This window comes from Apodemus sylvaticus, chromosome 10, assembly GCF_947179515.1.
Source record: "Apodemus sylvaticus chromosome 10, mApoSyl1.1, whole genome shotgun sequence".
NCBI lineage: Eukaryota > Metazoa > Chordata > Mammalia > Rodentia > Muridae > Apodemus > Apodemus sylvaticus.
In genome coordinates, this window is record NC_067481.1 from 23,548,871 (window position 1) to 23,565,148 (window position 16,278).

At 42.0% G+C, this 16,278-nt stretch overlaps 1 protein-coding gene across 1 annotated transcript; it reads left to right on the forward strand.

Annotated features, from left to right (window-relative positions):
* Positions 1-1,212: 1,212 nt before the first annotated feature.
* Positions 1,213-7,753, forward strand: Krt39 (keratin 39). The gene is made up of 7 exons (XM_052195736.1): positions 1,213-1,653; positions 2,535-2,617; positions 3,243-3,399; positions 4,028-4,189; positions 4,283-4,408; positions 5,697-5,917; positions 7,507-7,753. The coding sequence occupies exons 1-7, from the start codon at positions 1,213-1,215 to the stop codon at positions 7,751-7,753; spliced, it is 1,437 nt and encodes a 478-aa protein (XP_052051696.1).
* Positions 7,754-16,278: the final 8,525 nt, after the last annotated feature.

A 16,278-nucleotide genomic window follows, 5' to 3' on the forward strand; every position in this document is an offset into this window, starting at 1 on the left:
TCTGTCAGACTGTCCTATAGGCAGTTTATGCCTGAGATCCTTGTCCCAACTTCCCTTCGCGACAGACTGTAAGATGTAAGATTGACCCTTTGTCCCTCAACTTGTTTTTAGTCATGGTGTTTACCACAGCTACAAGAAGCAAACTAGAATAGACAGGAAGGCACTGGGGTCCCAATATCCCCTTCACAGACATCCATACTGATCTTTCTCCCTGCCTCCAAAGAGTCTACCATCTCCCCATGGCAACTACACTGATTGACCAAGCCAATGACACATGGGCCTTTAAGCGACATCCATCCAAGCATACATGTGGGTCACCTCTAGAAGCTGGGAAAAGTGAAAAAATCATTCTCCCTTGCAGGCTGTATGAAGAGTCAGAGTCGGGTAACTTTTTTAAAAAGGTGAAAAGCTCTTTTCCTCCGAAATAACATGCCCGCCTTTCAACATCAAATCAAGCCCAACAGGTTCATGCACCACACAAACACTGGGCAATATGAATGCTATAAAATTATAGACTGGGCCATCAGAAAGTAATCAGTGTCTTTCCTAAAGAATGCTCTGTTAGCAGTCAAAGCCTATCAGAAACGGTCAAACATGATCCCAACAACTGGACTGGTCAAGCTCTGTCTAAACATTTTAATCCATATTCACATCTCCAAGTGGTGAAAATGGAGAAATGAGTTTGTCAGATCAAAGTCAAAATAAAATGCTGATTTCTAAGTTCTCCGATAATTATCAGATATTAGTAGTTTCCCTTTTCTAGAAAATAAAGGAAAAAAGGTTAGACTCATTTCAGGTCAAGTTAAATGTCAGCCGGAAAGGTTGGCAAAGATTTAAAGGTCGTAACAGACTCACACCTGCTTAATGATGGATGCTGTTAAAGAGTGTGGCGGGAGTTCCTTTTGAAGACCCAGTGTGAAGCTCTGGACCGGATGACAAGTAGCAGTTGCGACGGGTAATAACTTAGTAACTGCCTAAATGCACATTTTTATGAGACAAGTAACTCTTCTCAGGCGCATTAATGAGGTGTTCCTGTGGGATTCGATATAAACATGAGAAAGGAAAACACCCCACCTCTGTGTCACCACCTGGAAGGAAGGCTATATAAGCACTTCAAAGGAGAAAAGCCACAGGCTTGGCATTTAGGCTCGGTGGAGGGTGCTTCGGGTGGTGACCTCAGACTCTGAGACAACGTGAAGCTGGACACACACTATGGATACTAAGGGCTCTATTTCTTCTTCAACCCCACCCCAAAACTGCTCTGGGAATACAAATTTTAGGACTAACTCTTCTAACAAGAACTGTTGTCATTATGGTCAGTCAACTTGTCATGTTCTACCTACTCCCCAGGGCCAGGGCTGTTGCCCCAGCCCTTGCCTTTATCGATGCCCTAACTACTTGATAAGAACCTACAGCTTCCATCCCTGTCCGGATGACGGCAGCTGGTGCACTGAAGGCATTAACAGTCATGAGAAAGAGACCATGCAGATTTTGAACGAACGCCTTGCAAGCTATCTGGAAAAGGTGCGGATGCTGGAAGGAGAGAACGCGGACCTAGAGGAAAAAATCCAGGAGGAGTGCAGCAAGGGACTCCCCGTTCTGTGTCCTGACTACCTGTCCTACTATGCCACCATTGAGAAGCTACAGCAGAAGGTAAGAGCTCAGCAAGGTGCTGAATCAAACTGTGGAGGATCAGTGTTCTCCACACCATGGTAATCTAGAACCTTTGTTCTAGATACCTTCTATGCTTCTATGGTTTTAATTTTATTTGTTCTAGAACTTTCTATGCTGCTATGTTTTTAAAAATAAAAAATGAAATCTTGAGATGGTACACAAAGTTTTATAGCCAAACACAAAGTTTGGCTTATCAAGAGTATAAAAAAAGAGTATGTTCTGCCATTTTATAACCAAATATCTCTAGACTGGAACCTAATGTGTTGCTACCACAGCTTAAATAAAAATAAGAGAACAGGGTTCTGAGAAGCTACTTTGATTTTTAAAATTCTCCAAGTAGTTTTAGTGTTTATCCATGTTACAATGACTAGTGCTTTTCATACCCACATTGTCATTGTCACAGTATTAAGTAGTGTATGTGTGTCTATATACCAAACCTGTTTCCTGTCCAATCATCTACTACTGCATTCTTAGATTTACTTAATTTTTATTTTTTCCACAAATATTTACTAAACTAAAAAAAAAAAATTCAGTTACCACTCTAGGTTCTATGAAAAATATGTCTGGCCTCAAAATTGCATTCCAGTATGCCATGGTAAATTTGGGAAAAACTAGAAAAGACACACTATATTTTAATAGAAAAACATACACAAATGGTATTTGCATGGCTTTTGATAATCTCTTAGGAAACTAACAAGAATTTGAATTCTCCAATGTTGCCCACATTTCTTAAGCATTGCTCTGAAGAGTCAGGAAAATTCTAACTAGTCTTCTGCTAACTAGAACACAAGGTCCTTTGGTTCTTAAAGTATGGGATCCTGGTGTTTGTCTCATTTGTGTGTGCAATCTCTTAATTCTAGATCTTGTGTACCAAGGCTGAAAATTCCAGACTGGTCTCACAAATTGACAACACCAAACTGGCTGCAGATGACTTGAGAGCCAAGTAAGCCTGCCCAGCGCTGTCACTGGTGGTAGACTTCATCCAAGTCTGACTTAAATATCCCCAGGGAGGCTGTCCCCACCTGCACTAAGCCTCTCTCTCTCCAGAGCCTATCAGAAGTAACCCAGAAAAGACGTTCAAATTCAATGTGATTATAATTAATAGCCCTAACCTTCACATAGCGCCTCTGAGGATGACACGGGACCCATATGATTACCGGCCCCCCAGTGAGATAAGTAGGGTCAATATGTAAATGTGCTCCAGGCAGGAAAACCTTGGTAAAATGAGAAAGAAACTTACACTAAAGTGTGTGTGTAATACAAGTGAGAGCCAAAATGCAGACCCACTCTTCCAGAGCCCAAACCCAATGGTTTTCTTACACTGGTTGCCTTTAGGAGCAAAGGAAGGAAAATGAATTCCCTCATCATAAAAGACAGTATGGTGGTGGCATGCTAGTAGACAAACTCAAGCTTAACAGCCAAATTGAGATATGGTTTCACTGCTACAAATAACGTCTTCCATAGAAACACAGAGGGCCCAGAGGAGAAAGAAGCAGAAAGTTCTGCTGAGCCCACCTTGTGCATCTGCATTCTAATGCCTTGTTCTTTTCCCTTTCTGGCATTTAAAGCTATGAAGCTGAGTTGTCCCTGCGCCAGCTTGTGGAAGCCGATGCCAATGGCCTGAAGCAGATCCTGGATGCGTTGACTCTGAGCAAGGCTGACCTGGAGGTGCGAGTCCAGTCTCTGACAGAGGAGCTTCTGTGCCTCAAAACAAACCATGAAGAGGTGAGAAAAAGGCCCGAGAGTCAGTACAGGCTGAACCTCTAAAATGAGCATTGGTTCCTTTGAGTTGTACATGGCAAAGTATATTCCTACTAGATACCTCGCCCATAGCTCTGGTCATACTACTATCGCCCATACTGTGCTATTTACTATATTACATCTAATGCCATGTGGGCAGGATATTCTCCATGGTCCCAATTTTGTCATTTTCATTGGTATAGACATCCTTCAACAGATTCTGCCACATCCTAATCGAAAAAAAAGCCAATTCTGGCACGAACTCATATGAGCAACCTAGAGATGGTGGTCTTTCCATAAAACCTCAACTCTGTGATTACTGCCTCCAATTTTTTCATGTAAAAATGGTCTTAAATTTTCTGGAATTCTGATACTGTCAGTCAATATTGTTAGTCAATTCCCTCTTCTTCTTCCACATGTTCAAGCACAGCCATACTTAAAATCACCTTCAGTGACTGTAGGGCATCTCAATAATACCTACACGTCATGAACCTCTCTGTTGTGCACCATATTCCAGACCCAACTAAATTATTTCTGTTAGATCGAAACAAGAACACAGTAGGGAATGGTCATCTGTTCGCTAAACAACTTTACATTCTTTTCATTTCCTCAGGAAATTAATTCCTTGCAGTGCCAACTGGGGGACAGAGTCAACATTGAAGTCATGGCTGCCCCTTCCTTGGACCTAAATCAAATCCTACAAGAAATGAGATGCCGGTACGAGTCCATCATGGAGACAAACCGTAAAGACGTAGAAGAATGGTTCAATACACAGGTCTGAAGAATCAAAAATCAATAAGCTACATATTTCTAGGTGTCCTTGATACATTATGCTTCTTTGCAAATACCTGGTATCTCTGTGTTTCAGATGGAAGAACTGAATCAACAAGTAGTGAGTAGCGCTCAGCAGCAGCAATGCTGTCAGAAGGACATCATAGAGCTGAGACGGACCAAAAGTGCCCTCGAGGTTGAGCTGCAGGCCCAGCACAGAATGGTATCCAACAGGCTGACCAAGCCTCACCTTATACTGGTAGAAACAGTCCCCAATGTCTGAGTGTTACACTGTTTCCCAAACGGTGTCAATTGGTTAAAGGGTCTGTGGCTAAAAAAGAATTTCATGGTCAAGTAAGTCTTGGAAATGTTGGATTACACAATGGTTAGACTTTCTGAAAGCTAGTCCACAAAATGGCATGTGCCATGGATCTGCAAGGAGGTGTGCAGGACTCAGCATTCCAAAACTTATTTGATTACAGATGCTTTTTCCCCCTCCCCAGAGTATGTCACAGTGATCATGACCCATGGAAAATACTTTTGGAATCACCAGGAGTTCACTAAATTTCTCTTATGCAAAGCATTATTGTAAACTCTCTTATTGAGATTATGAAAGAGGTGATGTAAACCATTCACCAATTTTACTGGTGACATTCTAAGAACCAGGGTGGTTTTCCCAAGCCAGATCCACACTACGAGCCATCACATCCTGTTCACAGATGGAGACGCCAGGATCCCAAAACTGTGAGTGACCTTCTCAAAGTTACCAAAGAAATTAGTCGGGATTGGATCCCACTACCAGCACCATCTCTGCTTCTAGAGAAAATTTCATTCAGAAATAAGCCAGTATTCAAATGTCCTGCTAGGAAAGACAGGCATTAGCAAGACCTTCCCCAGGTTTCATCATCTGCTACTCACGTGATATTGGACAACTCACAGAACCTCATTTTTCTCATCTATAAAAGCTGAGATAACCATGTGAATAACCAAGGTTATTAAAACCTAAAACCCCACCATTATCTGTACACTTACAAAATAATAGAACAAGAAAGAACTTGGCCCAGTCCAGTTTCAACACTCATGTTTTACTTATAAAGGACTTGACACACTGCGGGAAAGGCTTCTAGTTAAGCATTGCTCAGTTCCTTCAAAGGCTCAAATGCAGGCTGAATGAGGTGTCCTGGTGTGATTTTAATGCCTGAGCCTTCAAAGAAGTGAGATGGGATTTTTTCTCTCTCATGAGCCAGAGGCTAAGAGATTAAGTGGTTAAAAAAAGACAAAGAGAAATAAACACAAGAGAGAAAGAGAAACAGAGACAGAGACAGAGAGAAGGGATAAATGGAAAAAAACATCATTTTTCTTTTGGATTTATTTGGTTAGGAAGTGATAAAGGACTTAGAGAACCCTTAGTACTGTCACAGAGAAGATATTATTTAAAATGGCTTTAACCATGGCCTTCTGGGAATTTTAAAGGAGTCATCATTAGAATCTGTTTTCCTCCTCTTCCATAGAGAGATTCCCATGAATGCATCCTGGCAGAGACGGAGGCCCGCTACACAGCCCTGCTGGCCCAAATCCAGAGTCTGATCTATAACCTGGAGGCTCAGGTGGCAGATGTCCGAGGTGCCCTGCAAAGACAGAACCAGGAATATGAAGTTCTGCTAGACATCAAGTCCCGGCTGGAGTGTGAGATAGCCACCTACCGCAGCCTTCTCGAGAGCTTGGATGGCAGGTATGTAAAATTAAAGCAACATAAATAAAAGATGTGTGTCTCACCACACACACACAGGGAATAGGGCATCCATTCGAGAACTGTGCTTTGATTTTTCTTGACATTAAAGGAGATATCTAGATGGAGATTATCAAATATTCTCTAAAGATCTTCAGTTGTAACATAGTCCTAACTTGAGATGTGGGTGGAACTAAATTGGTTTGAAGAGAAGCATACCAAGTTAATTCCTCATAGGTTGCATCTCACTAAGACACGGGTTCTCAACCTGAGGGCAGCATCCCCTGTAAGGTCAAAGACCCTTTCACAAGGGTCACCTAAGACCATATGAAATATTAAATGTTTACAGTATGATCATAACAGCAGCAGAATCACAGTTAAGAAGCAGCAACAAAAATAACATTATGGTTGGGGGGGGGGGGTCACCACAGCATGAGGAACTATATTAAACTAGAAAGGTTGGGAAACAGTGACCTAAGTTGAACGTGGGACTTCGCTGACATAAGAAAGGACAACCCTAGTCCAGTAAAGGACCAGGGCTGAAACCCCCAACCCTTCACCCCAACAGCAGCATACTGACACGTGTTTCCACATCCTTTCCCTTACAAATTAAGAAGTGGGTTTTTTTTTAATGATAATAAGCCAGTCATCCCATACTGAGTTCAAATAAAGCAGCTCAGGCCAAACCAACCCCACAAAACCCTCATTGAAGTTGCAAAGGACATCAACTGTGCCACAGTAATCAATAACCTCAGTTCAGTGTGTTCTCTTTACTGTTATGCGCACACAGCTAGTATTAACCGGTGCTGTTCCTTTAAAGAACTGGAGTATACCAAGGCTGCCAGCTACCCAGTAAAAATCATGTATTGAAAAAGAATGTTTGCTGCAAGCTACTGGCTACTCCAATTTTCTGGTGTGTGTGTGTGTGTGTGTGTACGCGCGCGTTGTGGATGGGGATGGGGGGGAGTGGGGAGCATTTAGCTAGACATCCAAGAGGCACTTTGACACTCACTTCCTGGTGATATGCCAAAGATTCCTCTTTAAGTAGGGTTCAGACAGCCTCTAATTGTAATGCAAACTCCCTACACACCAGAAAATGATCTAACTCGTCTCCCTTCTCCAGACAGAAAGTCCCTCCACTCTGTGCATACCCTTGTTGATCTGGAAGTTTAGTCTCTATTATGTCCATTCTGATGAAACAAAGCTAAAGATTATGAGAGCTTGGTTGGCTCAGCCATGGTGGCCCACTAGCAAACAAGAGCACTGGGCCCCGCCCCCATCTTTGATTGCTGGTGCCGTATGTTTCCAGTGGAGCTAGAATAGCAGTTTAACCCAGGTAATACTTCTCAAGCCAGGAAGCTATCTTCCAATGGATCTGCTCTAATTCTCGACCTTCTACTAACCACAGCACAAAAATGAATGAATACACATTTAGAGGCGATTGTATTTGAGTGATATTTATTGAAAACTTAGCCACGCCCATCTTCTCCATGGTTATCACTGTCCTTCCTCATTCACTAAATTCTGTTGCTGTTCTTGTTGCTGGTGCTGGTGCTATTGCTGTTCTCATTGTCGCTGTCATTTCTACTTAGGCTTCCCTGTAATCCATGCGCCACTAAATGGGAGCCGTCCTGCCAGGCCAGAGCTATGGAGTATCTTACCCCAGTTTTTACATCGTCGTCACTCCCTGGGATTCACAAGCCCTGCCGTGCCTCTGGACCCCCATCCCGGTTACTGGTTAAGATATGCACCATCACCAAGGAGATCAAGGATGGAAAGGTCATTTCTTCTCACGAGCATGTGCAGCCCTGCTACATCACCAGAGCTGCCAAAGTCTAACATCCCAAGGTGATAAGAATGACCTCCATTCATGAAAGAGAGGCCAGTGCATGCTCCTGCCAGAAAGGCTTAAGAAACCCCCAGTCCCTTAAGGTACCTAGTTTCTTACTATTACAGTGGGCCCCCATATTTTCTTCTTCCTCTTCCCTAAGTCACTGCTACCAGCATGATAATAAGTCACATTTCTCTGGAAGGACATTTTGTATTGTCACAGGGATGGGAACTGATTAGTTAGTGCCTACTACATTGCTTACCTAGCCAGGTGATGGACAGGCAGGTTTTCCTTGTGTTTATTCAAGCCTTGTTTATCTCTGTACCTCTGTAGAGCCAGTCAGACAAGTTCTGGGGTTGGTTTTGGCAGTTGGCACGTGAACGTAAAAAGCCACAGCCTTGCCTTCTGAATTCCTTCTTTGGATGTAGAATGAAGCCAGCAGACACAGAAGCAGAATAAATAAGGAAGACCCAGATGACTAGTCTCCAAGAATGAAACAATGACATGCCTGGATCCTGCTGACCTTCGCCACCTCAACCGGTTGATTCTCTGTACTAGTACATTTTCCTGTCACCAAAACATAACTTGGGGGGCACTTTCTGCATGTTCTAGATTCTTCCCCTACTCTGATTTTCCTCTTCTATTTTCAGGCTGGATCTTACTAAATAGCCAAGGCTGACCTTGAACTCACTCTGTCTGAGCTGGGACTTAAACCTGTGACCTCTGCCTTCACCTCCTAAGTATTTGGGATTGAAGGCCTGCTGGGGCCGTCGCATAGGGCAGATGTCCACAGTCTCTGAAACGTGGGGAAGCACAAGGCTCTTCTCCAAATATTTTCTTTAAGAATGAAGATTAGTTGTATAGTAGGAATCCAAGGGTCTCTCTTTAGAATCATGTTGAAGCAATAGCCTGAATCGTCTCATTAAAGGTTGGCTATTTCTCTTCCTATTCCTTGGGGTATGGGAGTTTGATCTGCTTGTTTGACAAGGGGCATAGAGATAGATTTCTCAAGACATAAGACCTGAGGGGTAATAAGGACAAAATAGCTTAGATCCCTGCATCAATCCTTCCATGAGAGAGAAATGGAATTAAGAGCCCCAAACTTTCCAAAAGAGTATTAGTGAGTAATTTCTTCTTGCCAACAAGAAGCTACTGCAAATGCCAGCAGCCACCATTTGGCGCCAGCCAGTGTCACAAATTTTAGAGCAGGTCCACAGAGTAGGAATGTCATTCTTTGAAAAATAAAAATTATTGGACCTCTTCAGAGATGTCAGCTTAAAAAAAAATCTAAATCAAACATAAATTGTAGAGTTCCAAGACCTGATTCTTAAACTTGCCAATTTCCTACCATGACTGCATAAAGCATCCAGCCTTCCTCACAATGACCCCCTTATTTGCTCACTGAGGGTCACACCTACTTCATACGGCTGCAATGGAGAGCACACAGAACCCATTCTGTACCTGATCCTTGTGTACGTCTTGCCGTCAGCTAATTAGCTAGACCTAATTTTATCATTACTTCATTTTAAAATTCTTTCTCTGTGAATTTAGTCATCCAGTCATGATTAGGAAGTTTTTAACAATGTTCAGCATTGGGTGGGGGGTGGGGGGGAAGAAACATAGAACATCTTCTGTGATTATATTCATAATTATACTGAATAAAGCATTTCTAAATTCTTAGAGTGTGTGTCAGATACCAGTTGATGCTCACATCAAAGACATTTATTTGCCTTGCTGGACTCACAGCTCAGCCGTACGCTTCCTCCAGAAAAGCAATGGCTTACGCAAGCAGGTGGAATGCATGTCTCCAGAAGAGTCTCTTCTGTTGTTAATTTCTCAATGAAATATGCAGATTACCTCCTGCCAGCCCCCCACTACGTATTGGCTCAGTCTGTGAGATGGAAATCCGGACAGAGTAAAGACCTGGTGCTCAGAAACCGTGAACAGCCTCTACCCAGTCTGTCTGTGACCTTGAGTAACAGTGATTTAACAGCATTGGCCTTGCCTGGCATATAATGGAAGGGTTCAATGGGCTAATGAAGACTTGGTAAATGATGTGTAGTGCTAGGGAGAAATAAGTTCTTAGTCCCTAAATTAGGAACTAGACATATGTCATTTTTAGCCATAGTAGTCTCCTTTTGGTTTGACTCAGTGCTAGGCCAGGTAGATCCTGCCTGGTTCACACCATCAACAGTCACTGGAAAACTATTTGCTAAGAGGTGAGAGCTACTTATCTTGCTCTCTTGATTCCATCTGAATCTAGGATTTAGGAACCTCTAACCTTGGGCTGATGCAACAGTGACATTCACCATTTATGCCCCAAAAGAAGACACCTTTCTCCTACTCTGATCAAAATATCTCCCATGCCACCCCAGGCTAAAAATAAGATATTATGACCTGCATAATAAAGACAGACTCTGGTACTCAAAGGTCTTTGTATAAAAGCATGTAAAACTATCTTCAGAATTTTGTTTGCCTATGGCCAAAAACATAAAGTAAATCAAAGCAGTATGGAGTCTAGATGTTTCTAGAAAAATGAATAAGTATCCTATACAGCCACAGGGGGGAAGTAAAGGGTTTGCTTGTTTGTTTGTTTGTTTTCCATTGTTTGTGTTTTCCATGCTTCAGCAACAGGTCAGCAGAAGAGAACCTGAGTTGGGATCCACAGAACCAATATGCAAAGCTGATCGCAGATGCTGGAGAGGCAGCGAGGAGGATTGACAGAGCTGGCTGGCTATCCAGTCTAGCCAATCAGCACAGTAGGGGTTCAGTGAGGGACACTGTCTTTAAGAAATGAAATAGAAAATGCAAAAAATGTGGTATATCTACACAATGGAGTACTATTCAGCCATTAGAAACAATGAATTCATGAAATTCTTAGGCAAATGGATGGAGCTAGAAAACATCATACTAAGTGAGGTAACCCAGACTCAAAAGGTGACTCATGGTATGCACTCACTAATAAGTGGATATTAACCTAGAAAACTGGAATACCCCAAACATAATCCATACATCAAATGAGGTACAAGAAGAAAGGAGGAGTGGCCCCTTGTTCTGGAAAGACTCAGTGAAAAAGTATAGGGCAAAACCAGAACGGGGAAGTGGGAAGGGGTGGGTGGGAGGACAGGGGGAGAGAAGGGGGCTTAGGGGACTTTCGGGGAGGGGGGCTAGAAAAGGGGAAATCATTTGAAATGTAAATAAAAAATATATCGAATAAAAAGAAAGAAAGAAAGAAAGAAAAGAAAAGAAAAGAAAAGAAAAGAAAAGAAAAGAAAAGAAATGAAATAGAAAGCCGGGCAATGGTGGTGCATGCCTTTAATCTCAGCACTTGGGAGGCAGAGACAGGCAGATTTCTGAGTTTGAGGTCAGCCTGATCTACAGAGTGAGTTCCAGGACATCCAAGACTGTAAAGAGAAATCCTGTCTTAAATGATCAAAACAAAAAAAAAAAAAAGAAAGAAAGAAAGAATGAGTGGTAAAAGAAGACAGCAGGCATCAATAACTGTGCACACATACACACACACAACCACTATGACTTCATCTTTTTAAGTTAACACAGTAATTGTGCATTAATGAGAATCCACTGTGATGAGGCAGCATGCACTGATCATCTCACATGTCCCCCCTTTTAGCTCTTTCTTGTAGAGTCTGACATTATTAGCCTTATAGATGACCACACTCACAGACATCTCCTCTTCCACAGGCCTATCTACATGACTCTAAAATGGGATAAACCAATAATAATCAATATATCAGTAAGTTTTTGGACTCATTCAATGATCACACAACCATCATAAAGTAGTTACTACCAATAATCACACTGAACCCTTGGAGAAACCACTGGTTAGAGATGCTAGCACTCAGTGTCACACAATGATGAGTGATGAATTCTCAGTGCTTTAGATTCCCTGGTTGTATGATATTTTATGCAATCTCCCCTAGCACAAATCCACATTAGCATTGGTGTTTTTTTTTTTTTTTTTAGTTCTTCAGAGTTCCATTCCCACTCACTGTCTCTAAGGAGAAACCACAATGAACCTTGTGTCATTAGCACCCAACAGTCCTCTTTATCCAAGTTCATGAGCTAGCTGAGCTTTAACATTAGAAAAGTGTTTTGATAGCAGCTGGTTGGCTTCTTCATGTCAGAGAGAATCTAGGATCCAGAGGAAAAGGCAACTGGACAATGAGAAAATCCAACTCTTTCTATTTCACATCCCAACACACCCACACTAGACAGCAGTAAAAACTAATCCCTGAGCTGAGCCAACTACAAGACATTCATCTCTCGTTCAGTCCCAGAGGCATCATTTGCCTTCTCTCCATATGTTCTAGAGTGTTCATCATAGACTCTTCAAATCTAATGTCCTTGGCTTCTCTTATAAACACTGATGTGATCTGACTCACCTGTTATGTCTAGTCATCTGTATCTATAAACAGGATGTGATGCCAGAAATAACAACCTCAAACCCCTCCTCCAAGTATCTTTTAAAGGCTATAAATGCTGTTGGTGATCTCTATATGATTTTTAGGAACTAGATATGATAGTGTCTTACTATAAGTCCCTTGATTCCCATGTAGCTAGTAATGGAAAGTGTATCTTACTCTAGGCAGAAAAATGAACCTATTTTCTTGACTAAGTTTATCCTAATCTGCCAATTTTATTTAAAAAGCAAGTTTTCTCTAAGAAAGAAGCATTTTAAAAGCAAATGTCCTCTTCAGATGAGAGGGAATTACAAGGGGAATAAGGTTCAGAAACAAAGTGTGTGTCACACACACACACACACACACAAGATAAATGCTCATTTTACGAAGGACTTGTAGGCTAAGACAGAGCCCTTGGTTAGCATCAGCACAGACAAGACTAGAATGTGTTCATTGTTTCAACACTGTAATCAAATGTCTTTTATAGGAAATGAATCCTTCACCTATTTGGCTAGCTGGAAATACCTGGTCAATGTGCTCATGCAGGACTCACAGCTTCGTGGGAACTACCCACGCATGCAGGCAAAGGGGAGCAACCCTGTTTGGCAACATCAGGAAGATTTGCTTTAATTGGAATGATCCTTTCAGGTTGAACATCATGCTTGGAGGGTTCTTCTTAGGCAATGCCTCCAAGCTATAGGTTACCATTTCCAGGCACAGAAAAACAACATAGAAAATTGCCAATTTTCTAAAACATTGCCATAAAGGTGTCAGAGAAGCAAAGTTTCTGAACAAGTTTTCTGTATCATCCTTTCTCAAAGTCTTTCCCTTTCCTTTTCTCTCTCCAACCTGTCCACTCCCTAACCTCCTCCTCCTTCTCTGGCTTGCATGATGCAAGAGCCTAGGAGACATACTGGTATTTCCTGAAGAAATTATCTAAGATCCTTTCTCTGTGTCCTTGTCAGAAGAAAAAAAAAGATAATCAAGTAGACCTTCCTTCTAAACCAGAAGCAAAAAGCCTGCTATCAGAGCTCCTTGTGATAACCCAATGGGATTAGCAGGTGCTTCAGAGTCATGCTGGAGATGGCTTTACTTCATTTGGTATCTGAGGCCCTTAGAGAAACCACTTAACCTACTGACCCAGAAAAGTCAGGAAGAGACAGCATTTGTTCTGAAGCTGTGTGCTTGTTCATAGACGACTACCTATCTCCAACTGTAGGTGAGAGTACAAGAGTCCTGTCTACACTTGAGTGGGAATTGTTGATAGGTTTATGTTTCCACTGACCAACCACAAAAAAGAACTGTGCCCGCTGCTTCACTGTCACTGCCCGAGAAACACCTGCCCTGCATTGCAGTGTGACCTTGATTAAAAAGAGAAGTCACCTGGTGGAAGGCAAATAAAACTACAGCCTATTCAAGAGGAATTGGAATCCTGAAGAGAAAAATAAGACTAAGACAAAGATCCAGAAGAAGCGCTCTAGAAAACTCCAGAAGTGAGACATTAGCAAAAACTAGAAGAGAACATGCTCGTGTCTGGTCAAGAAGCAGAATCATGCACTGAGTAAGAACAAATACTCATCAGATATGGTGGTACACGCCTTTGATTCTCTGTGCTCAGGAGGAAGAGGCAGAAAGAGCTCTGTGAGTTCAAGACCAGCCTGGTCTACATAGTGGGACCCTGTCTCAAGAACCAAACAACAGAGAACAAATATTTGAATTTAGACAAGCTGGATCTGACTGCCCAGCTGTGAGATCCTATGGGAGTGACTTAACTTCTCCACTCCACTTCCTTGTCTGTATAATGGGGCTATTAATAGCATGTACTTCATAGTGTTGGGGTGACGACATTAATTAGTGTATGCAAAGCACTTAGAGCATGTCAGACACCCCATAATATTATTAGTAAGGTGTCCTTCTGATGTGTTGAGGAACTTACATTCCATTAGTAATACAAACACACTAGGACTTACAAGTTATTTCACTTAAGCTAATTGACAACAAGACAGCATCCAAAGTCATCCTAACTACTTCCTTCCACTAGAAAGTGGAACCATGGAATGGCCCAAAGGAAAATGGAGCACAGGTTCCTCTCTCCCAGGATGTCATAGGATTCATTTGCAAAGGTCTTTCTCCATAATAACTAACCTTCAGGTTTCCTACAATCAACAGGAAGAAGATGACCTCCCAAAAGAGGGGGACAAGCTTGAAGTTAGTCCTGCACATATATAATCAGTGTTGTGGAAATGAGAAACATCAGAGCAGTTCACATGGGTCTGTCAGGCGGCCCTTCCCCCAGCAGTGTCTAGTGTCCTTGTTCTTCCTGGCCTCAGTGTTCATTGAAACCAGGTTACAGAGAAATCAATAGGAAGAATTCTGCGAAACTTTCCATGCATGATCTCACTTACCTCTCATGATTTCCCTGTAATGCTAGCAATATTTACCCAGCTAACAACTGAACCAAGGCTTTGAGAAGTCAACTAACCTCAATGCCTTGCAATTAGTACATGGTAAAACCAAAATTTAAACTCCAAATGACCTTTTGGTGGAGGAGTGGATGAAATGCTGAGTGAAGGTATATTGTTGATATGAACAGAGCCACATTAGGGACCCCAGTGTCTCAGACCCATGGGAATGACAAGGCCTTGGTCCAGGGAAGAATCTTGACAGTCAATGAAGAAAGTACCCACTGGCTTCCTCCCCTGAATGACTGAAGCCTGAGGCTGCTCCTCTACAAAGACTCCCTACTCTGACAAGATTAGCTGACCCTCCTCTTAGTGTAGCCTTCTGAAATAAATGTGTTCAGCATGTGCCTCTGTCAGAGCACATGACCCACTTGATCCCAGCTTTCCTGTATATATTTGACTGTCCCTATAGCCCTAGTCAGGTCAGTTCTATGCCTGTATAGGTCATTTCATAAAATGACTCTGATGATTATTAAAGCTTGCTACTGTAATATTTGTAGATTAATTGAAGATGTGAAGGTTCCAGAAATGTTTTCCATTAAATTCTAAAAAAAGCAAGCCCTACATACATAATTCAACAGTATTAGTATATGGTTCAGTCCAGGAAGGAATGGGGCTGAACACAAGCATTGAAATATCAACGCTCCCCATCAAAAATCCCAACTCAGTTCTTCACAGAGTTAGAAAAAGCAATTCTCAAATTCATCTGGAATAACAAAAAAACCCAGGATAGCTAAAACTATTCTCAACAGTAAAAGAACTTCTGGGGGAATCAGTATCCCAGACCTCAAGCAATACTACAGGGCAATAGTGTTAAAAACTGCATGGTATTGGTACAGTGACAGGCAAGTGGACCAGTGGAATAGAATTGAAGACCCAGAAATGAACCCACACACCTATGGTCACTTGATCTTCGACAAAGGAGCAGAAAACATCCAATGGAAAAAAGATAGCCTTTTCAAATGGTGCTGGTTCAACTGGAGGTCAGCATGCAGAAGAATGCAAATTGATCCATTCTTATCTCCTTGTACTAAGCTCAACTCCAAGTGGATCAAGGACCTCCACATAAAACCAGAGACACTGAAACTAACAGAAAAGAAACTGGGGAAAACCCTTGAGGACATGCGCACAGGGGGAAAGTTCCTGAATAGAACACCAATAGCTTATGCTCTAAGATCAAGAATTGACAAATGGGACCTCATAAAATTACAAAGGTTCTGTAAGGCAAAGGACACTGTCCAAAGGACAAAACGGCAACCAACAAATTGGGAAAAGATCTTCACCAACCCTACATCCAATAGAGGGCTAATATCCAATATATACAAAGAACTCAAGAAGTTAGACCCCAGGTAACCAAATAACCCCATTAAAAATTAGGATACAGATCTAAACAAAGAATTTTCACCTGAAGAAATTCAGATGGCTGAGAAGCACCTTAAGAAATGTTCAACATTATTAGTCATTAGGGAAATGCAAATCAAAACAACCCTGAGGTTTCACCTCACACCAGTCAGAATGACTAAGATTAAAATCTCAGGAGACAGCAGGTGTTGGAGAGGATGTGGAGAAAGAGGAACACTCCTCCACTGCTGGTGGGATTGTAAGATGGTACAACTACTATGGAAATCAGTCTGCCGGTTCCTCAGAAAA

Bases quoted from the DNA above. Each gene is read 5' to 3' on its own strand.
- Krt39 (XM_052195736.1), top strand. From the start codon at position 1,213: ATGGATACTAAGGGCTCTATTTCTTCTTCAACCCCACCCCAAAACTGC. The intron at 1,654-2,534 runs GTAAGAGCTCAG...TCTTAATTCTAG, and splicing joins TTGAGAAGCTACAGCAGAAG to ATCTTGTGTACCAAGGCTGA. The intron at 2,618-3,242 runs GTAAGCCTGCCC...TGGCATTTAAAG, and splicing joins GCAGATGACTTGAGAGCCAA to CTATGAAGCTGAGTTGTCCC.